We start from the raw sequence: 23,633 nt of genomic DNA, 5'->3' as shown, positions 1-23,633 counted from the left end.
ACAGAGGCCGAGGACCTGCTAAAGGGCCAGGCCGTCTGACGGCAGAGTAACAGCCACCCTGGGGCCTTGGCAGAACCTTCTCTCCTCGGCATGACCGTTAACATGGCTCCATCTCAGCGACTCCTGGACTCTGTGTCTCTCCCATTCAGGCTTCAGATTCCTGGGCCAGAACATCTGCTTGACCTGGGGACTGAGCAAGCATTGCACGGGGACCAGGTTTACACTGGCCAGGCTCCTGGGAGCGGAGTGGCCCGAGCAGCCTCCAGTTTGCAACCAGTGAGATGCCCCTGGCAGTTTGCAGAGCTTGTTGGAGGGAGGCAAAGCCCCTGCAGAAACCAGCTAAATATTTAGTTCTTAAAAAGCCAGGCTTTGAGCAGGGAAAGACAGGAATCATCTAAGTTAGCCCTGAGGCTCATGGGCCGGAAAGCTGGTGCCTAGAGAAGACGGAGGACAGCTGCTGGTGCCCAGCCAGGCTGGTTAGAGGGGCGGGGTGGAGGCTCTGGCAGGAACCCTCTGTGCATCCAGAACACTATGTTTGGTGCTCCTTTCAGAGTACGGGCTTGGTCCTTCTCAACAACTCCCTTTGTTGTATTTATGAGGTCTAGCAATAAAGGATCCATTTAATCAAAGAATAACAGCAGAATGATAGCTAACATTTAGGAACTGCTTCCTAGTGGCAGGCACACCCCCTCAGGTGGGCATCACCATCCCCATTTTATATACAAGGAAACTGAGGCACAGAGAGGCCACTGACTTGCTCCATCTTCACAGCCAGGAAGGTGAAACTAGATTTGAACCCAAGACTACAACTCTAGAGTCCATGTGCTGGGGCCCCGAACCCTAGGTCTCATTCCTATACACACGGTGTCTCCTTTCATTCTCAAAAGGATCCTGGTTTGCCTGATAAATTTTAAGTCCAGGTCACACCTAGATTATCATAGCAAGATGCTGGTGGGCAGAGTTTGGGAAACCCGGGTGACAGCCGCCCTTGCTGTCCCAGAATTCTGGCTCCCAGGGCTCACCTCCAGGGTAGTTCTCCGTTTTGCTAGTTAATGGCCCTCATTGCTCCTGGATACTTGGGCACTTTGCAAAGCAGCCTTCGAGATTTCCATTACTCCAAGGCTCTTTGTTTATTTGGACATAGAGCTCAGTTTTCTCCTGGTCTCACCCCTTGCACGTACTTACAAGGATCTTCTCCCTGTTTCCACGTATTAGCTTGGCCTGGAAAGTGGCCACTGTGGTCTCCAGTGTTCCCAGGTAAAAGCAGCCATGCTCTGAGTTATTTTCCCCAGCAGTGGGTACCAAAGCTTAGATTTTTGAACCCTCTTGTCCAAACTTGCAGGTGAGTCCTAGAAGCAGAGGCCTTGGGCTGTCCACTCAGACTGTCTTAGAAAGGGTGCAGATGGAAAGCATGAAAAGGATGACACTGAGTGCCATTTAGTTGGGTACTGGGGAGTCAGAATCAAATTCAACACAGTCTTTGCGGCAGTTGCTCATAGAACAGTGGGAAGGCGGATTCTCTACAATAAAAATCGTCTCTACAGTTAAGAAAGTAGAGCTGTGGGAACGAGTACAACTCAAGCACAAAGAGGAAATCAACATAGAATGTGTATCAGTCAGCTATTTCCACAGCAATGCTGTGTAACAAATGGCCCCAGTATTCAATGGCTTACTATTATAGGTATTTCTTTCTGGCTAATGTACCTGCAGATTGATTGGGGAAGCCCTGCAAATTTCAGCTGGGCCTGGCTAGACTGGCTCCTGGGCATGGGTTTGGTTGGGGACTGTCCCATCTCTCATTCTTCTGGAACCTGGGACTACCCAGGGGGAAGCTCTTCTCATGGCAAAGGCAGAAGCATAAGAGGGTGAGCTGTGCCACCAAGTCCATGTCAAAGCTTAGTCCCAGGTCACATCTCCAAACATTTTACCGGCCAAAGAAAGTCACAAAGCGGAGCCCAAGAGCAAAGCGGTCAGGGCCTGCCATGGGTCTGCAGGTGCCTGTTGTCTGGGTTTGGGGGTTGACTAGAGAGGGGTCAGCTGGCGTGGTGATGGACAATCTTTTTTAAAGAAAGGTGTGGGAGGGCCTAGAGTTACTCCTCTCACAGTAGGAGGGGAGGGAAGTAAATATTTGCAAACAACAATTCAAAACTTACTGAAGGCTTCACAGAGGGGGTGACCCAGGCCTTGAAGGAGAAGTTAGATTTCTCCAAGTGAAGATGCGATAGGGCAAAGCTGCCTAAGGGATGAAGTGGGCAGGGGCTGGGGGGTAGAGGGGTTGGTGCCAGAGCCAGAAGCTTGGCATGTCCTTTCTCCGGACACAGTACTCTCTGGGCCCCACCCAAGTCATTTTCTTTATTTCCAAATTCTGAAACTTCAACTATGTGTCAGCACATACAAGTTCAAGACTCAGTTTTTTAGCAAGTAATTATAAGAGAAGGTATAATGCTTGTCCCTTTTATGTAAGTTTCATCGGGCATAAATCAGCCAACTGTAGAGCCCACCCACTCCCGTATCAGGGCTCAGGTCTCCAACCTGCAGCCTGGCAGCTGCACCCCTGTGAGTGCGACCAACTCAGCCCTTCTTGAAAAGCCTCCTTGATGACAAAGTCAAGGCCGCCGTGGGTTGAATGAAAGTAACTCAGGAATGGAAAAACCCATTCTGAAAGGACAGGCAGCGAGCAGGGAAGCCACGCACATACAGCTGACGCCAAACAATCGTGGGAACGACTGCTACAGGGCAGGATGTAGGTAGTGTAAACCTTGACAATGTAAAAATACGAACTCACAAAATTTGGGAGGGGGAAGGAGGTAGGAAGTGGTGGTGAGCTCATTTCCTCAACCTAAATCGCGGGTTGTCAAGAGATGCCGTCTGCAGTTGGAACATGTTGAAAGAATGAATCCAGCCGCTTAATATTTTTCTCTCCTTTAGAGAAATAATTTAGAAACATAAAAAGAAGCATAATTATTTGCAGCTTGGCAATGTCTTTAGTTACATTTAGGTTTCCTTTTGTTATGTTAAATTTAAATACAGTACTTTTTCTAAAAAAGAGGGGGTATTGTACGAGCCCATTTTTGTGAAAATTTCCCACCATCTCCCCGTCTTTTTCTCTGGAGATGAGGTAGAGCGGCATCTCTATAACGTTCTCTGGGCAGCAGCCGTGACTATTTTGGGGGGTGCCGGGTTTCTGGGCCACTGGAGAATGTTGGTCTTGCTGCTCTTCGGTGGTACTTGAATTTCTTATCATGAGCATGCACCATTGTTATGAAAGCAAAGCCTTTAAAAAAATTAAAATACATTTCTGGAGAAGAGAAAATAAATGTGCTCCTTTGCCAGGGAGGTGTGCTCCCATCTCACTAGCCAGGCCCGGCCCTGCCGTGCACTCCCAGGGGCTGCTCAGAGCCCTCCTCTCCAGGGTGAGGCACACGATTCATCTCACTGAAGTCCAGTGTGGGGGGCACCGGGGAGGGAAGTGTGTTGACCAGACACCTCAGGATTCGCTTTTGAGCCTGGGAGTCAGGTGCTGCGCCCAGCAGGGAGGCACCGGCCACACGTCAGGAGGCCTTGGAGCGAGGCCTGCTGGGTGCAGGGCCTTGGGCTGCCACTGCTGAGCTGGGGGACCTGAGCCTCTCTGGGCCCGTTTCCTTCTCTGTAGAGCCAGGAAGTCATCCTTGCCCGGCTTGTTTTCAGGTTGCTGCGAGGGACCTGTGAGGGACTAGCCGTGCCCACTAGTCCGAGTGGTCGCTAAGGATGTTTACCTCCCTATTGTCACGGGATCCAGTGTAACCGACACCACTGCCGACCCAGTCTAAAGGGTCACGTGGTTTCAGGTGGCTCTGTCTGGCCATTTCTGGGCCCTAAGAGCCACTCTCATAGTCTCAGCTCCATCTAGTGTCTACACTGGGACACAGCCGCATACAACCGGCTTATTGTAAACCCTCATTTCCATATTTGCATAGGGTACAGACTCATTAAGCAAACAGGACCAAAATAAGATCAATTTAAAACATTTCTCCCAGTACTAAGATTTGGTATTTTAAAGCAAGTGTACAAATCCAGTGTTTCTAAAGATTTGTGTATCCTATCTGTGAAAGATGGCAGATCCATGCAACAAATAATATTACTTACAGTAATTGCCATTTATTGTTTACTACGTACAGGGCACAATTCTAAGTGCTTGAATTGTGTGGGTTCATCTCACCATCACAGCACCATGAAATGGGGTACTTATTGTCCCATTTTATAGATGAGGACACTGAAGTGCAGAGAGATTAAGGAAAATTTGTTGCTCTGCTAAGTTCTGAGGGCAGGTAGAGGCTGCCTGGTGGGGCGGGAGATGAGGAGGGAGCCAGATGAGGTTAGCGCAGGCGAGGGAGAGAGGAATGGCGTCCCGAGGCAGCCCGTGGGAACTCAGCCTGGATCTGAGAGGTGGAGGAATGTGGGGAACGGCTCACTCTCCAGCTTGAGCATGCGGGTAGGGGGAGCCTGCACTCCAAGAGAGGGAGGACAGATCAACAGTTGTAAAATATTTATCGAGCACCTACTATGTGCCAGGCACTGGGGATGTAGAATTCTGTCCTTGCAGAGTTCAGAGTGCTGTGGGGAAGGAGACTCTTGAGTGCTTGTTGGAGCACATAGATCTACAAAGGACAAGCTGAAGGCAGCGTGGGGTGGAGTGGGAATGAGCCTGAGCTGACAGGCAGGTGGGGGTAGGAGGATAAACGTGAGGGTCAACAGCCTGGAGGACTGGACAGGGTGGCCTGGGGACAGCTGATGTGAAGAAGAAAAGATGGTGCAGGAGGAGGATACACATAGGGAAGGGTCAAGTAGGACAGGCACTGACATTGGACAGGACTGGGACAGGCCAGAAGACTTGGCATCGTGTAGGGCAGAGGGAGTTTGCAGATATGGGCTGTGGGTGGGAAGGGCTGGGAATGGCGTTGAACATGAGCTCTCTTCCAGGACAGGAAGGCAGCAGGGCTGGATGGAGACTGAGGCATATTCACAGGCTGATGGAGAGGGCTGGGTAGAAGGCCTAAGGGAGTGACTGGCAGCAAGCCCTTGGAAAAAGATCAGATCAATGACACATGCAAAAACAAGAACCCAGGCATAGCACAGGGACACAGGGGAAGGCAGGAGGATGGGGACAGACTTGGGCAAGTTTGCAGGGGAAAGGCGACAGAATGGGGAGCAAGTGGAAGGCTGAGGGAGCTGGCCCCCAGGGCCTGGAATTGCTGGGCGAGAAGAGAGGAGGCCCCTGCGAGGTCCAGTGAGGGCTTGAGGAGGAGGTATGGGTGCCCCGGGTGGCAGGAGAGGACTGGGTCAGCGGACAGTGTGGCATTGCTGGGTTCTCCCGGCAGGGCTCCCAGCAGCAAAAAATGTGAAGCTCAGGTCAGAGCAGGACGGTGCTGGGAGTGTCATGAATGCCAGTAACTGGAGGAAGGGCTGCCAGGAGAGGACAGGCAGGCTGAGAAAAGAGGCGACAAGGGGCAGAATTCTCAGTGGAGTTAAAGAACGGGGTGTGTGTGGACCAGAGCAGAAATGGGGGCTTGGGAACTTGAGGTCAGAAATGGGATTTCTGAGTAAGATTTCAGAAGGGGACAGTCACTTTTATGACAGCATTGGGTGCAGCTGTTTGCTGTGAACACTGCTAGGGCAGGGCAGCTGGGGAAGGGTGGGCTGGAGCAGGGGTCTGCAGGGGTCTGCAGGGCTGCTGGCCGTGGGAGGCAGAAGACTGAGCCGCCTGCAGGTGAAGGGACCGGACACCCGTAGTGAGAATGTCTGGCAAGCGCCGGTGCGGGGCCCGCCCCGCCAAGGCCCAGAAGTCTGAACAGGAGGCCGAGCCAAGCGGGAGGTGGTGGGAGAGAAAGGCTTTCCACCAAGTCGGCTCACCTGAGGCTGAAGGAAAACACCAAATGCAGATACAACCTTATTGTGCTGCTTTTAATTATCAAAGTTGTAAAATGATGCATTATAAAACTTGGAGGCTACTTTATACAAATTCCAATCCTTAAATATTGTTTAACAGGGGCCCTGGGAGTTAGGACACTGGCAGGAAGTCTGCTCAGCTGCTGCGATGGTCCCATCCACGAAGCGGCGGAGACGCACTCGGAACCATCTGTGCAGAAGTCAGAAGAGCCAACGAGAGTCGGACGGGAATCGTCCTCACATACGCAAACAGACGAATATACAGCGTCTCAGCGCAGGTAATATACAGTAGACTTCGGAGAAATGCAACAGGATGAAGGAGAATTTATGTTCATCTTGACACGATCAAGAACATTTTCTCCTAACACCCTACGTCCTAAAAACCACAACCATACGGAGGGAAACAATGGAAACACAGATAGGCTTTCAGTTCTATGCTGTGGAACTGCTAGCAAATGGCAGTAGTACAACGATTGATTTCTTGTGACAAAACTAAGTATTGAAAAATAGTTTATTCTGAAGTGTGTGGCCCCTTCAAAGGCAGAGGACCGTGACAGGTTTGTTACAAAGGCAGCAGTGAGTGCAGGCTTACCCGCTGAAGGGTTAGGGCCACACTGTCCCTGGTGTGTCCCCGATACCACCTAGGCAAGGTGGGTTGTATAATGTCCAAAACTTTGTCACAAGAAAAGACTGGACTGAAGGACCTAAGGACAAATTTAATTCAGTGCTGAAGCACATTGTCATCATTATACTTCCCCAAACAGATCACTTCCCCTGGAAGGCTCCGTTTCCACGGTGCCCCGGAGAACGCCGGGGGGCGGCAATGCCTCGTGTAGGTCTTGGGGTCTCCTGTTGTCAGGCGGGGATGCTATGCAGACAAAGTGGGCTGGGGCCCCAGCACCGTGATCCCCACGGGTAAGGCACTATGGTCAGCATGGATAATGCCGCAACCTCTTTTTCAAAAATGAAAACTCTGACAACCTCAGCACCACTCCCTGCTGAAGGGCGAGATCAGATTTTGGGGCCTTTGACACAGGAGCTGGCTTCCTTCAGCACACGGGGTGCCGGGGAGCACTGCAGCTAAAGGCCCTTTTACTTAACGGAAAGTCGCCCCCCTCTGAGATCTCAAGCATAAAGGGATCTGAACGTTTAACTGGGGACGAGGCTGCAGAGGGAGGCCAGGAGCCCCTTCCTGAGCCAGAAACCAGGCAGGGAGGACTCACGTTTGATTTCGCAATTCAGCACTGAAGACTCGGGGCAGAGGTGAAACCGGAACACCTGGCGTCCAGAGGAAGGGGGAGTGGTGCGCCCCGGGGGTGACCTGAAGGTCAGAAATAAGGCCTCTGAGGGCAGAAGTGAAGTGGGACGAGGTCTGGGAAGGCCAAGCAGCCCAGGTCTGGTGACAAAGGCTCTTCTTGCCGAAAGGGGCAGATGTGTCAGGTTCAGACCTTCATCGTGCAGACCTGCCTCTCTGGGCGGGGCAGTCCAGCGACGCTCAGCGACACACCTGGGGTCCCGAGAGGGCAGCGGCTGTCCCGGCAGAGGTTCCGGTGCCTTTCATCTCTCCATCGGGGTTCTCCTCGCCTAGAGCCGCCCTCGGCACTCTGCCCCCTTCAGACCTGCCGGCAGGTTTCTTGCTCAGGCCTAGCCCAGCGCCGGGAGGCAGACGGTGGTGGAATCTGGTCAGACTATTTCATGATAAGGTATCAATGACTAATGATGGCTCCAGGAATTGGGGCTTCATTTTACTGTAAACTATTTCTTCAGCCTCAAAGAATGAATCTCTACTGAAAGCAATTTAGAGTAAAACGTGGATCTGAAAGGGAAGATCTCTCGAGGTGGGGGCCTGGCCAGGGCCCTGGGAGGCCTCACTTGGAGACGGCGTCCCCCTCCTCGCTGTGGAGCACAGCCCCAGCAGACGGGGCCCGGCTGGATCGCAGTTTGGTCGCCAATGCTAAAAGCATATTAAAGTGCGTGCTCAGCCATAGGCACAAGTGTTAGGAAAGTAAAGCTCTGAGAGGCTCTGGCGGGGTGGGGACAGCTACAGATCAGACTGCCCTGCAGCAAGGCAGGCTCATTCATTCACGCATTCATGCATTCCACACGCAGTCACGCAGCGCGTACTCGGGCACACCAGAGCGCGCTGCCAGGCACTTGTTAGGTACCAGGGCTTCCATAAGGAATAAGGCACTGTCCCTGCTCAAGGAGCTTACAGTCTAGTGGGGTGGCACCACACTCCTGGTCCACAGAGAAACAGCTCTGGGGAGGGACAGGGAAGCTCAGCTGCCGGGTCTGCTCAGGGACTCCAGGGGCTCCCTCCACCGGTCTTAGGGAGGGAGGCCTGTCCTTGTCCTTGCCCCGAGTTTGTCTGGAAGATGCCGTGTGCCTGTGCGGTCCCCGCAGCCCCCGGCCAACCCCGCTTTCCTCCCCAGCTACCAAGCAGGAGCGTCGTTCTCTGCAGGCTCCTCCGTTGCCAGGGAGCCCTTTTCAGTGACTGGATAAGACAGTCTTCCTCCTCCTCCCGTCCGTAAGGAAAAGGTGTAGTGAAGCAGCAGAAACAGATTACAAACCGGGAGACAAATGAGCACTCAGGTGGCCTCACTCGAGCCTGTCCTCCGACTTGTGGTAAAACTTCTTCATGTTATAATCGAGGCACCTGAGAGAGCCGCGCTCGGGCTCTCCACTGGGCCCGGGACGTCCCCAGCTGGATGGCGCCTCGCCCTCACAGTCAGGCCCCAGACGGCGTCTGCAGTGCCCGTCCGGCTGCTTGACGCCGAGCCACCTACGCAGGCCGGCCCGGCCACCCCGCCCCGGGATCCTGTCTGCAGTGCTGATGATCAGTGGTTCTGAGTGCTACACACGCTCCTGGGGCCTCTGGTTATGGGACGTTTTCTGTTTTTACGCGCTGGCCGACTGCATGGCCAATAAAAAGGAGGAATGGCATGGAGCTGGCAGCGGCAGCTCCACAACAGCCTGACGCAGCGACGCTTCTGCCAGCACAGGCCTGGGAGGCAGTTTGTAGCTCTGTGGTCTAGAAAAAGCCACAGCGTCTGAGATGGGACCTCATCTGCAAGCTTGGAGCTATGGAACTGGTTCCTTCCGTGTCAAGATAACTAAAGCCCAGGGGTGCTAGCTGGCTCCATTCTATTCCATTCTATTTTGGCTGTTTCAGAAAACAATTCTCCGGTTTGGTCACATTCTGTTCACAGTCGGTCAGCCCGAAATGTCTCTTCAACAGAGGGGTCAAGCAGGCCCATGCTGGAGTCACTTAACATGGTGAGTCCATCCAGGCTCAGGGGTTCGATCTGGAGCTCCTCCTCCAGCGGGAACGGGGTGTCCACGCTCAGGCTGACCTCCGGCATGCCGGCCAGTGCGCTGCTCAGGTCTTTGAACAGGCTGGTGCTCGAGTCTTCTGCAAGGAGCAGCGAGAGGGGGACAGTGCGATTAGGAGGCGTGAAGGCCCCGGGCTACTGAGGTGACTCCTGATGGCTGCCCCCCCATGCTCTCCCTGTCATCTTCCCAGCCAGGACAGTGCGCGCCGGGGACTGCTCACTCACGGGTCCACAGCTCCCGCCTTGGAATCTACAGTCTTTTCTGTCAGCTCCACAACTCCCCATTTTTGCGGGCTTTCTCCTTTTGAACAACTGTCAATCACCTAAGACTAAATATTTCAGAAAAGGCCCTTTCCCTCCTGCCTCGCGGTCCCTGGGGCCGGACACTGGTGTCGCAAACAGAGAAGCTGAGCCAGAGGACTTGCACTGTTTGCTTTCCCTCATGTTAGGCTGTTTACGCTGTCTTACACAGGTGTCTGTTAAAGCACAGAGAAGTAGGAACAGTAGGGAAGCTGGGGGTGGCCCGCTCACCTGGCAGGATGGCGTTTGGGAAATTCCCACAGTTGGAATACAGGTTTGGTCTCAAATGAAACGAGTCCTGTGCTTCTCGGTGACCTTGCTGCACCAGGGGCACCTGGAAGCATCAAAGGTCACACTGTGAGGAAGGACCCTGGCTTCCAAGGACCAGTGGATAGTGCAATGTGCTCGCAGAGCAAAGCCAGACATGCAAACTGGCTGAGATTCCCTTTTTCTAGGATCCCAGAGTGCTCTGCTTCACGGTGACACACACAGAGCACTCCTGTCAGGCAGGCAGATGCTGGGGTGGAGGAGGGTCCCTGAGGTCCACAGTGTGGGTGACTTTTCCCCATCCACACGCTGCCCGGCCCAAGGGACACCAGTGCTCATGGTTTCTGCAGTCCCTCTGGGTCTCAGACATCTCTCCTCCTCGGCCTCGCCAGGCCTTTGCCAACCACCATCGTGGGAACCCTGCAGAGGCTCCACCTGTAAGCAAGGAAGTGATGGACTCTTTTCTTCTTTGGTTTCCAGAAAACAGAGTGTTTTTCTGCGTGTCCTTTTCCTACTCAGAAGGAAGCACCTCAGGTGAGCACCTGTCCATGATAAAGCCTCCGTGAGGACTGGTTATAACTGGGGCCAATTTTAGGTGTTTTCCCTGAAATTAATTTTCTAAGTCATTTTTTCAAATGCCCCAAAAGAAGGAGTTTCCATCAGTTTTCAGGGAAACACTGATTCTCACCCAGATCAAAATGGGCTCTTTAGAAAATGGGAAAGTAAGGACTGTTGGCTCTCACCACAAGGTTTCCCCATGGCCCACTCAGGAAATAGCTAAGTATTCTACAATTATTATTAAGTTCCGGAAACTGCTCAACTGTTCCTTCACTCTTAATCCACCCTAGAACCCAATCTATACTTACTGAACACTGTAAAATCTGGGACTATTAAAAATGGTCATTATTAGGGAGAAACTAAACAGCACAAGGAAGGGGCTGAATGGAGACACCCTGCGGAAGTAACCCCACTGTCCCCAAGACCAGGCTCTCCTAGGAGGCCACACACTGCTGGGTGCGCCAACCAGGCCTGCCGACAAAACACCGCGCCGCTTGCCAACTCTGCTACGGGGACCGGCCCCACCCCTCCCTATGCCTCAGGGGCCTCAACATGAGTGGACATTAGTTGGCTGCTGTGGTCCCTTCCAGTGTTAATGGTTCTATGATTCTATAACAAGAGTGTCATTGAGAGTCTTCTACCACTTGCCCAAATAGTTCCTCTGCGAGGCCTGGTGCTACGTAAGGCAGCTCAGCCCGCACCAGCCTTGCAGGGCTCGGAAAGATTCCAGGCTCTCACAGGCACAGAACACACCTGAGACCAGGGGAGTAGCGCATCTGGTCTATTTGCCTGTGGGCTCTGCACACGGAACAGCCTGAATGCGCAGCTGATGCACCAAGGAAGGGGAAGACAGCGGCAGTCGCCTACCTGCTGAGGAAAGGCTGGGGCCGGCCTCATGGACTGCTGGTCAAAGCCCACATCCAGGAAGAAGTTGGTCACAGATGATCCCTTCAGGGGACAAGGAGGTGACCATTTAGCTTGGAACTCGGAGCAAATTAAACGTTCCCACCTCACCGATGTTCCTGCCGGGACTCACCTGGGACGAGAGAAGCTGGAAGTCGGACCGGGGCAGTGCCGAGGCTGCCTGGGGCTGCTGGGCGGGGGCCTCCTGGAGGAGAGGCTGGGGGAGCTCGGGGGGCGCAGGGTAAGGGGGCGGCGGGGACACCTGGGCTTGAGCTTCCGTGGGCAGGAAAGAAAGCCGGCTTCGATCTGAGGACACCATCTATAAAACAAACAAAGCCACTAACTAGCTTCTGAGTTTCTAGTAGTAAGTCTTTCAGGATCAGGAAACTCAAAGTGAGAGAGAAGCCTGAGCTCGTCCGCACTGTGGCATCTAAGCACCAGCACCGCCGTGAGGGGCCGGTTTCTGTTCTTTCAAAGTATTTCAAATCTCACTTCCCCACAAAGCATTTCCCATTTAACAACAATCTCTAGTGTCTTTTTTTTCTTTTTTTGAAAAACAAGAAAACAGCCAATTTAACCAATTGCCTCTTGGTTTTTTCAGTGAAAATCATGTTTTCTTTTGTTTTTCAAGTCCATGAATTCTGGTTAAAGATGGAAGATTGAAAAAGGCACTTAGCTCTGCTGTCTCCCCAAACCCTCCTATAACGAGACACTGAAACAACAGTAAACAACAATAAGCATTAACAAACCACACCAAAACAATGATAAATAACACTAAAATGATAGTGAACAACACGAGGACAAAGATAACAGGAGAGAAGAGCATAGCAACAGAATCTGGACCAGGGACGCAGACTGATGAGTGGTAACCAGCTTGGCATTGCCGAGAGCCACACGCTAAGCTGGCCTCGGGGGACCAAGAGGCGATCTGATTCCCACCAGTAAAGGCCCTGAAGCTGGGGACAGCAGGGAGCAGGGGGAATCCGGTGACAGTTTCCGTGAGGGGCAGTGGGCCTTCAGGGCCCTTGCCCCGCCTGCGCCTCTGTGCCGCCCACCCTCCCTACTGCGCGCCGGGGGTCTCTGGACCTTAGGTGAGGCGCTCTACTGAAAACACAGGGTTACGGGACATCTCATCACTGAGTCTTGAGATCTCTGCCTTTCTTTCCCAGCTCAGCTCTCAGAACGCTGGAATCCAGGCATGTGCCAAGATGCAAGGTTGGAATGGTGTCCTTTATGGAATCTGATGAGCCCAAGAGAAATCCTAAAACTTAGGACATCAGAAGTTCCCCAAGGAAATGGCCGAGCTAGATCATTCTACAATGAAGAGCACAATCAACAAGCCCACCCACGTATGCAGAGCTGCCAGTCAGCTTCTTAGTGTCCCATTCTTAAATATGAGCAGAGCACCAATGGTCACCAGGCCCAGAGGAAGGCGTGTGACACCAAGGCCAGAGACCAGACCAGCCATACAGAGAACAGAAACTCGCAAAGACCTGTGTAGGAAGAGGTAGGCAGGGAAAAACAAAATTATCAGTATGATATTTAAGCTATTAAAAAATCTTTATCTGTTATATATATTGAAATATCTGTCTCTATATACGTTGTTTTAAAAGCGGGGATATGGATTAAAGAAGATAACAATGCTGATCATTGTTGAGGCTGGATGACAGGTATAGAAGGATCCATTATATAATATTATGTTCTCTACTTTTATGCCGTTTGGAAAATTTCTATTATAAAAAAATAAAAAGAAATCAGAACAAAAACTACCACTAAAAACTTCAGAGAGATAAAACATGATACTGCATCTGTATGGTGCTATAAAAAAGGAACATTCAAAGAACCAAAAAGAACTGGAAATTTAAAAATGAGATCAGAAAGGAAAAACTCAACAGAAGGCTTGGAAGATAAAATTGAGAAACTCTTCCAGAAAGCAGGGCAAATAAACAAAGAGGGAAAAGAGGAAAGAGGAAAAAATAAAGATAATAGAGGGAAAGTCCAGAATATCCAACAGTCGTACAATAGGGATTCCAGAAAGCAGGAACAGAGACAATGGAAGGGAAGACATATTGAAGAAATAATTAAAGAAAATTTCCCAGAAATGAAGGATATCAGTGTGTAGCCAGAGGCAGGGGACCTGTGGCCTTCTGGATCCTTGAATGCGGCCTTTTAACTGAACCCAAATTTTACAGAACAAATCCTTTTAACAAAGGGATTTGTTCCGTGAAGTTTGGATTCGGTCGAGGGGCTGCACTTGGGGATCTGGTTCCTTCAAAGGAACCCACCAAATGTCCAGACTTACACCAGGCCACATTAGCTTGAAGTTTCAGAACAGTGAGGACAAAGGGAAGACCCTAGCAGCCTCCAGAGGAAAAAAAGGAGATCTCACACAAAGTATTAAGAATCAGAATGGCATTAGATGGCATTAGATTTCTCCAGAACCTAAAAGGCAATGGTCAAAATTATTTCAAATTTAGAATTCTGTATCTAGCCAAATTATTAATTAAATGGCAGGTAGAATAAAGACATTTTTAAGTCATGCAAGATCACACGCACTCTTTCCTATAAAGCTACCAGAGGAGTTTTTAAACATATTGAGAGGAATACCTGAATTAATAATACATACATAGATAACCAAACAAAAAATTAAGATATTTATTAACTCCTAGAAAGAAAAAATATTCATTTTGTTATTTCATAGTATCCTATGTGGTTCAACTCTGACTACATTATTATAACCATATAAAACTAAACACTGAGTATTGCTCAGTCTTTTTCTTTTTTCTTTTTTGTAGAGACAGAGTCTTGCTATGTTGCCCAGGCTGGTCTCAAACTCCTGGCCTCAAGTGATCCTCCTGCCTCAGCCTCTCAAAATGCTGGGATTACACGTGTGAGCCACCGTGCCCGGCCTCTAGGCAAGATTATAATAAATGAGGAGGGTGGGCAGGAAATATGTGTGTGTATTTGTGTGCGTGTGTGTGTGTGTGTGTGTGTGTGGTGGAGGCTGCGGGAGAGTTGAAAGAGAACTAAGTCCTAATCTTTGGTGGTAGGATATCATTAGATAATGCCCAACACCAAAAATCTGGAACAAAATAAGCATGAAATCATACGGTTATACCAAAGAGATTAGCTAAAATCATTGAAAGCCACCATTTCTACGCAGTGAGAAATATTGTTAGCGGAAGAGGGGAAGACAGTTGTTATTCTACAATAAGCCCTTTAGAACTATTTGACTTTTTAAACTATGTGTATGAATAACATTATTTTTAAAATCTAAATATTAAATAAAAATCTAAAAGGGGATACTCTCTACCCATAGTCTCCTTAAAATGTAGCCATTAGTAGAAAGCAGGAATACTTTATAAAATAATCGTGCAAAATAAAATTAAAGGCAATCTAATAACATAAAAAGAATCATCAAAAAAATGTATGAAATGCCCTTTCACCCACCCGAAAGGGATTACTCATACAATCAAGATGCCATAGCTAGTAATTGGTAAAGAGTGACTAACAACCAAATCTTCTAACTCCTGTTGTGTTCTGTCAGCTCCTCCTGGTTAAATCATTACTCATTTATGGTGAAGTGGTGAATAGTTAGTGATGTTATAATGTGTCTAGGGTGTGACCAATAGGTTAAAAACACAGTCATTGATGATGATGGTAAGAGAACCACCCTGAGAGCTTAGAATAAAGACAAAGTCAACAAGTCCAAATACAGCGTTTCAAGCCCAGTATGTCTATAACAGGCCTGTGACTTCAAAATGTGCCTCTTTCTCCATAGACTTCTTTTACTCCTTTCACAGAGATATAATCCTCATTATTCCTACTATTTCATGAACAATAAAAGTATTGTTTCTTAAATCCGTAGTTGTAATTAGGGAGGAGGTCTAATCCAGTATCAAAGCTTCAGGAAGGTATTAAATGTTTTCTTTGGCTTTCCCCTGTGGCTTAATGTACTTATAGAGCCTGACTGATTCCCATACCGATTTTGAAATCCCAACCTGGTTTCCCTCAGCCATCCTAGACATACTGGGATTGCATTTTCCGCACCCTACTGTTCACCAACCCCAAGTTTGTGAGTTCTAGTAACTGAAAATTGTTTAATATTTGCTTAAGAGTAATCAACACGGCAAATCTGCTACTAGAAAATCATCAATGCATTCTGAATGATTCACGCTTCTGCTCTGATTTCACGTGCAAGAGAGAGCTGACTGCATGTGAGACCGTGCGGATGCTCGGGGTAGTAACGCACCGAATCCACAACAGCCCAGAGGAGGAAAGCGATTCTCACACGCTTCAGCCTGTTGAACTGCGGTCTGTCTGTTTTACCTGGGAGGCAGGATAGGGGTTCAGCGGGCTGGTTGAAGAGAGCTGTCTGCCGAAACCCTGCTGAGCCTCGGGGCCGGGGGAGAGCGTGAGAGGGCTGACGGGGGGCTGCCTGCGCCGGGGGGCGCCGCTCAGGCTTGCGGTGGAGAGAGAGGGGTTGCTCAGGGAGAACAGACGGAGCGAGGGGTGCAGGGCAGACGCGCTGGCCGCAGACGTCTGCGGGTGGCTGTTCAGGGAAGAGGAGAGCGCTGTTTTACTGAGCGTGGCTTGGATGGAGGGGTTACTCCGAGAACTCTGGAGACCTGGAAGACAACAGATTCACAGGTTACTTGTTATAATTTCAGACTAAATCTTTTGTTTTCCAAAGATGAAAAACAACTTCCTACTGTCATGTGTGCTGATGATTCGGAATGGAAAGGAGCTCCTGGGCGGCTCTCCCATGGCAGTCTCACCCGCCGTGCCCATGGCAGGGAAAGAGGCACCCGCACCAAACAGAGACGATGCCATCGGGAGGAGAATGATTTTTCCCCCAGAGCAATGAGATCACATAACAACCACAGGGAGAGCAAGACTAGGGGGCAGAGGCCAGCGTTCAGTGTGCTCAGCTCCAACCCAGGGAAAGGACCCTAGGGCTGTGCGACACATTCTGTTTAGAGCCGTGAATGCCTCTGTCCCAAGCGTACTGCCTGGTCCCCTGCTGCCTTTGGAGGACATCCCTTCCCTGAGCGTGATGGCCTCAGGAGCTGCTGGGTGGTGTCTCTAAATGCCCTCAGTACGCTAGGGAGTCCCAGGAAGGGATATGCCCCCATCTCCCACCCCAGGGTCCCTCTCTCTTTTTCTGACTCTCGGGAAATTGTTCATCATAGTCCATTCCAACTCAGGGCAAAGGAGGTTTTTGCTGGTGCTTTGTTTATTGGGGGAGGGGTGGGGTGAATGTCATCATGAGCAAGGAAGTGTGGGAACGGCATTTCTACAGCGCAGGCTGCTAGGCCACAAGCTCCATGAGGCCAGGGACCCTGCGCTGCTGGATCCTTAGGACCTGGCACGGGGCCTGGCACGGAGCAGCTTCGCTCAGTGAATCACTAATTGTGCTGCTGCTGCCGGGTGCATCTGAACTGGCAGCGTCCGTGTTTTAAAGTCCCCCATCCTCCTTGTACCAGCAGCTGGGGTGAGCAGGACTGTGTGTTGTTTTGTGGTGATAAAAAATTAAGTGTTTCTTAAAAGTTATGGAAATGAAGAAATGACAAAACCAAGCATTTTAAGCTGGCAAATTATTTTTAGAAGACAGGAAGTGATCTATGATAAAACCCTGTATAATTATCCCACCACACGATAATCTACAAAAAGATCAGAGATTCGGTTGGCTCAAACAGTAATTAGAGCTACATATCTGAATGTAGATTTTTAAAAAACTCATTCAGAAAGAAAGCTTAAACATCTTTTAAATATATGTGTACTACGCATGTTAAGGAGTACACAGAAACTGTAAAAACTTGACACTGGTTCTGATGTGTTTTGGACAAAATAACGCTAGCTTGAGGATTAGCCAGTGATGAAACATGACATTTTCAGCCTGAAGCGAAGTGTCAAAGGCTGTACTGGGAAAGGCCAGCTTCCCCGAGACCCAGGGGAGCTCTACGCTGATGCTTCTTTATTTCTGTGACCTTGGACTCCTTGTTCATTGAGAGTTCACCTAAAAGGTAAATTGCTCAGACTCTGAATCTAAAAAAGCCTAAAAGTTCTGAGAGTTTCCACTATGAAGCAAATCAAGTAAACTCAGAACCAAGAGACCAGTGCTTCTACCTAGAGAACATCCTGGATCCCACAGAACACGTTCTCTGCAACACGCTGGATCCCAAACGGCACCACACGGCTGGGTCACTCACTGTTCACACTAAATCTTCCCATACATGACTTGATTCCTAAATACCAAAACCCAGACTCCGTGGATGAAAGACTTGCTACTATTAAGGATAACGAAATCAAAAAACCCAAAAAACAAAAATAAAGGTGGTTTCTGGAAACAATTATTCAAACCTACAATTGTGTTGCACAATGGCAGCGTCACTGCAGTCATTAGGAGCCTTTCAGGGGACCACTCTCACTTAGGTGGTGGGTTCTGATTTGAATAAATACGCTCATTGAACCCAGAGTGGAAACCAGCAAACACTTCCTCCACCTGGAGACCATGGTGGAGGTTCCCTTCCAGGTGACGCATTCCTCAGCACAATTCTCGGCAGTGCCCTTACGGCCAGGGCCTGCACCACGCCACCGTGAGTACGGGCACCAGCACCTGCCTAGGCACCGACAAGAGTATCTTTCAGGGTTCAAGCAAATGTAGTCATGTTGCAACACTAGGTCTGAGCTGTGGACAATCAAACCTGTACAGAAACACCCAGCTCACATCATGGGTAGCATTTTTTAAATACAGCTAATGCCACACACTTAAGCACTTCTGAAAATTTGAGTCAATAACTTGGAACTGTGGCTTGGTCACTCACTTTTTACATTAAATCTTCCCATATATGACTTGATTTCTAAATATCAAAACCCAGTTTCAGTAGATGAAAGATATGCCACTATTGAGGATAATAAAATGACCCCCAAAACCCAAAAACAAAAATAAAGGTGGTCTCTGAAATCAATTCTTCAATTGATTGAAGAACTGAAATATACCAGTACCAGGCTTATTTTCATCATATCCACTATATATTTTCTAAAATTTAAAATATTCTTTTAAAATCCAGTGAAAAATTGGAGGAATCTAGAAAGATGGCTTAAATTATAAAATATCATCATGTAAGAGCCACTAACACTGTTCAGCCAACATAGAATGGATGTTTATTTCTTGACTCCCAAATCTTATCCCCCGAGTCCCCTGGGTACATGGGCTGGTGAAGACAATAAGGGCTGAGGTTCAGCAGAGCTGCCCCAAACTCATCACGTCCGTCAGAAACAGAACCAGCAAAGTGCAATGTCAGAAGGGTCAGGAGATACAGGAAGGCACGCAGTTATCTCTGAGATACAGTCACTGACAGTCAGTGATTCACTGACCAGGCCACATGGCTGGGGACCACCTATGATTAAGCCACCAGGAGACTCAGCCAAGGTCCTTCCTAAACGGGAGATACTTACCAGAGGAGCTTCTTATCCCCAGGTGAGTCATAGCAGCTGGGAGGTTGCGCACGCTATTCCCCACGCTCATGCTACCAAACACGTGGTCACTGGTGTCCAGGGAGGCTGGCAGGGGCGCCGAGTAGTGGAGGTTGGTTAGATCTGGCAACGACCCTCCAGTGTTCAGGGTCCCCAAAAAGGGTGAGAGGCCTATGTTTTGACCATTGTGTGGAAAAGCACTGAAAAAAGAAAGATACATACTACTTTATTCTTTTGAGACAGAGTCTTACTCTATTGCCCGGGCTAGAGTACTGTAATCTCAAACTTCTGGGCTCAAGCGATCCTCCTGCCTCAGCCCCCTGAGTAGCTGGGACTACAGGTGCGCACCACCACACCTGGCTAATTTTTCTATTTTTAGTAGAGACGGGGTCTCACTCTTGCTCAGGCAGGTCTTGAACTCCTGAGCTCAAGCAATCCTCCTGCCTTGGCTTCCCAGAGTGCTAGGATTACAGGCATGAGCCACTACGACTGGCCTTTTTTTTTTAAAGGTATAATTTTTTTAAAGAATTTTTTTTGTAGAGATGGGAGTCTCACAATGTTGCCTATGCTGGTCTTGAACTCCTGGTCTCAAGCGATCCTCCTGCCTTAGCCTCCCAAAGTGCTGGGATTACAGGCCTGAGCCACTGCGCCCAGCCTTGTATTACTTTCTACAATGCATTTGGCTGTTGGGAAATAGGACATGTCTGATATCTCTTCCTTGTCAAATAAGAGCAATGGATATCAAAGATCAAAGTCCTAGTGTAGGCTCTCTCTTGTTCTGGGAACATGGATCCTTGAGGGGTGGGGAACCTGTGGCCTTGGGGCTACATGTGGCCTTCTGAATCCTTGAGTGCAGCCTTTTGACTGAATCCAAATTTTATAGAAAAAAAATCCTTTTAATAAAAGTGATTTATAATTTTATTTATATTTTATAAAATGTAAGGCACGGCTTTATATGTATATAGCTTTATATGTATATGTATACACCTTCCAGTATGTATTTTTTAAATTACAGACTTCATAAACTTTAAAGTGAGAAAGAGATGTTGCCATTCATTTATCAAAATCTGTTGGCTGGTCACTGTCTGCCGGGCACTAGGCTACGTGCTGGGGACATAATGATGAGTAGGGTGTATTTGACGAGTAGGGTGTATCTGTGGTCAGGCCTGTGCTGAAAATTTGCAGGCCTGGGGCAAGAGTACAACAGGAGGCCTGCATACCATCTGTTTCAATTTTTAAAAGTTACAAATCAAATGAACAAACCCTTAAGTGAACTTTGTTCTATGTTTCTGTCTGGACAAGCTATACCTTCATAACAGCCTGAGCGGCCAGACTTAAATGTGGACAAGTTATACCTTCATAACAGCCTGAGCGGCCAGACTTAAATGTGGACAAGTTATACCTTCATAACAGCCCGAGTGGCCAGACTTAAATGTGGACAAGTTATACCTTCATAACAGCCTGAGCGGCCAGACTTAAATGTGGACAAGTTATACCTTCATAACAGCCTGAGCGGCCAGACTTAAATGTGGACAAGTTATACCTTCATAACAGCCTGAGCGGCCAGACTTAAATGTAGAATTCTCAGCCTTCTTGGAATTCTGCACTAGAACACACAGGGAGAGGCAGCCAGTCCTCAGTGCACATCCCGTCCCACGGCAGCCCTGCTCCGCACCGCAGTGCACGCGTGTGGCTATCCCAGCCTACGCAGCCCAGCTCTGTCCACACCCTGCCTCCCTGCCAGCCACCTCTCAGGCCTAAGGGGCGTACGCTGGTAGTACGTTCCCCGTGGTCCCCTGGACTCATGACTCTAAAAGCAGAGTCCAGGGAGAGGCTCCTAGCCCAGGTCTGCGAGGACCCTGTTCACAGAGTTTGCAGACGGGAGGAGGACAGACGGGAAGGCGAGCCACTGCAGGACGGCAGGAAGCGTGCGCTGCCAGGTCTGGTGACAGCAGGTATAACCAGAGGTACAAATGACACGGGGAGCACAAAAGCGGGAGTTGTTGATGTCAGGCTAGGTGGTGGAGGGGAAGGCTTTGCTAAGGACGTGACACAGCGTGTTCATGGAACTGCAAGTGGCTTGGCGTGGCGAGGCATCAGGGCAGAGCGTGGGGACGGGAGGCGAGCAGATGAAGTGGGAGAGGCGGGCGAGGGAGAAAACAAGAGGGGGGTGACATGCTGTTTTCGGGAGTCTGGATCAGGGCCTGCAGGAAAGAGGGAGCTCAGGTTAAGCTGGAGAATGTCACTCTAGAAATGGTTACAGCGTGGAGGATGGCATAAGGGGACAGAGAGAGAGGCAGGGAGCAGCTGTGAGAAGGGCCACCTGCAGTGGGCCAGGGGTGGGCCAGGGGTGGGCCAGGACAAGAACAGGGAGGTGGAAGAGGGGAGAATAGTTAGAGAAGGTGCAGGGGGAAGTAATGAATTCGATTGAGGACACTTCATTCAATACAGCACATGTCAGCAGAGCACCTCCTGGGCCCGGCCCCTGGCATTTGGGCCTTTAAGAGACTCAGACAAAGCAGGGAGACATGACTTGCAATATGGTACAATTCAGTAGTGCAGGGTCAGAGCCTAGAGGTGCACGGTGTGGCGGGAGGGACCAGCAGATGGGAAGAGCTTCCTGGAGGACATCTGAGCTGAGTCTGAAGGCTAAAGACTTCAGGTGATGTAGGCAGGAAAAACATTTCAAGCAGACTTCACAGCACGGGCAGAAGCAGGGTGGCGTGAGACCACAGGGTGCCCTAGCAACCGCCAGGACTCATACGCCACAGGAGGGTCAAGTGCTGGAGCGCCGGGCAGTGATGGGAGATGGGGCTGGGATCAGTGTGCTGATGACAAGGAGCCTGCGGACGCGGACAGCGTGGTGACGGACTCAGGGGAGGAAATGTGGGGTGCACAGAGCGGAGCCTGGAGGCAGCGACAGACTCTGGAGATACGGAAGGGAGGACTCAGGGTTGGCTCCTGGGCTCCTGACACAGGGACTGTCGGGGCCACCCCTAAGACGGGAAACGTGGAAGGTGCGGGAGCAGACTGGGAACGAGGGCAGGGGTGTGGGTGAGACAACGAACTCTGTTTTTAGACGCCTTGAATTCCTGTCATATAAAAGGACACGGAGCAGGGATGTCTCTCAGTTACCAGCAATCTCGGGGCAGTCCTCCTGGGACATGGAGGTGGACGCCAGGCCACGGAGGGCCACGGAGTGGGCAAGCGGTAAGGAGGACTTGCGTAAACGCGCTTTCAAAGAGTGTGGCTGAGAATTCTGGAAACAAGAGGGAAGGATAAGCGGGGGAGAGAGGCCAGTGGGATGAGGACCGGGAAATGGGTGAAGCGGCCCACCCTGGACAGGGGGGACCCCCGTGTCCCTGGGAACAGGGAGGAGGACGGCGGAGGGGAGTGAGTGGCGAGGGAAGCTGAGCGTTCACCCCTGGCAGCCTCTCGCTTCCTGGTAAAAGCAGGACTAGGGCAGCAGGAAAGGTCTCCAACTGGATGGATGAAGAAGGATAATTCTGGTTACATAAAAACCGAACGTGAATCTTGTCTTTTACATGCCTGGATGTATGGAACTGGTTACAGGGCCAAAGATCAAAGACTAGAAAAATAAATTTAAGACCCCAGAGCTGCTCATGGGGAGAGCAGACGGGCTTTCTGACTGAGGGAAGAAAGATCTGTGGGCAGCCAGGTGGGAAGAAAGGCAGGGGGAGGACGGGACATGGTGGAGCACAGTGTCCAGAGGCACAGCAAGAATGGAAACACGACGTGACCATGGTGAACAGGTCATTGGTAACATCCACAACAACTGTCCTGCAGCGAGCAGCTACTTTCCAAATCCAGTTACTACCTACTGGAGTCGTTCCTGGATCTGAGATAAGGCTGGTGCTGTTCTCCCTGATTCCAAACCCTCCCATGACTCTGCTCTCCGAGTCAGATCCAAGCTACACCAGCCCCTTGCGCCCCAGGCCCACTCCTCCTCCGGTCTTTGCACTTGCTGCTCCCGCGGCTGGAACCCTCTGCCCCTCACTTCATCCCTCATCAGAAAGGCCTTCCTGACACCCACAGCTGCCCGTCTCCTTGCTTCGCCTTCCTTCACTGCGTTTGCCAACACCTGACACACAGTACAGTGCTCTGCTTGTTTGGTTTTGCCCATCTTGCTCCAGTAGAGCATTAACTCCTTGAAAGCAGGGACTTGACCTACCTGGTGCCTAGAATTAGGGGGTCAATTAATATTTGCATGACTAGGAGTCACCGAATGGAATTTTACCTCTCACTTAAGGGCAAGGAAACAACTTTCTTTCCCTAAGAAACACCTGTTTTCAAACTCTCTGGGGTTAAAGCATTGCAACCCATGTCTATAACATAAGCCTTCAGAGCCTGAAGGTTTTCTGAGGGTTGAGCCAAAATTGGTTCTTGAGGAAAACCTTGACCCTGTCCATAGGCATGTCCTGCACCCCTGGGTGGGGGGCCTTCTGCCTGGCCGTGGGTCCCCGCAGGCTTTCTGACTTTCTGAAGAGAAGGTCAAGCCTCAGCTCAGCAGGCTGTTAATTACATGAGTTTATATCTAACCATCCAAAAAGACTGTCTGGGCTCCAGGTACCCAGCAGAGAGTGCCCTGGATACATGGCTGCGAAATGCTCACAGGCGGCTTTGTTGCGGGAATGATGCTTGAGGACGGCCTGAAATAGATTTCGTTCACACAGACCCTCTAAAATGGGTGCTCATTCAAGGGTCCCATTTTGAAGCCACACTATTTTGGCCTTGGGAAGACCTCACTGTTTCTGCATTGGCTTTGGTTCCACGCCACGGACTGCACTGAGAGACGCTGTGATGAACAGCCTCACACGGCTCTCTGGGGGCTGTCTCGGGACCCTGATG

General features: G+C 50.1%; 1 protein-coding gene across 2 annotated transcripts in view; it reads right to left on the bottom strand.

The window, feature by feature from the left end:
* Positions 1-5,928: 5,928 nt before the first annotated feature.
* CRTC3 (CREB regulated transcription coactivator 3) overlaps positions 5,929-23,633 on the bottom strand; it is a 94,116-nt gene continuing 76,411 nt past the window's right edge. The window contains exons 10-15 of one of the 2 annotated variants that reach the window (XM_069466586.1): positions 18,747-18,964; positions 15,615-15,913; positions 11,419-11,604; positions 11,250-11,330; positions 9,789-9,891; positions 5,929-9,337 (exon numbers count right to left, since the gene is read on the bottom strand). In XM_069466586.1, coding sequence (XP_069322687.1) covers positions 9,129-9,337; positions 9,789-9,891; positions 11,250-11,330; positions 11,419-11,604; positions 15,615-15,913; positions 18,747-18,964 — 1,096 coding nt within the window. In that variant the 3' untranslated portion in view covers positions 5,929-9,128. The remainder of the gene's footprint in view (positions 9,338-9,788; positions 9,892-11,249; positions 11,331-11,418; positions 11,605-15,614; positions 15,914-18,746; positions 18,965-23,633) is intronic. The other variant, XM_069466587.1, reaches the window with a different exon arrangement.

This window comes from Eulemur rufifrons, chromosome 3 (genome assembly GCF_041146395.1).
Source record: "Eulemur rufifrons isolate Redbay chromosome 3, OSU_ERuf_1, whole genome shotgun sequence".
Classification (NCBI taxonomy): Eukaryota; Metazoa; Chordata; class Mammalia; order Primates; family Lemuridae; genus Eulemur; species Eulemur rufifrons.
This window is presented reverse-complemented; position numbering and strand designations above follow the sequence as displayed.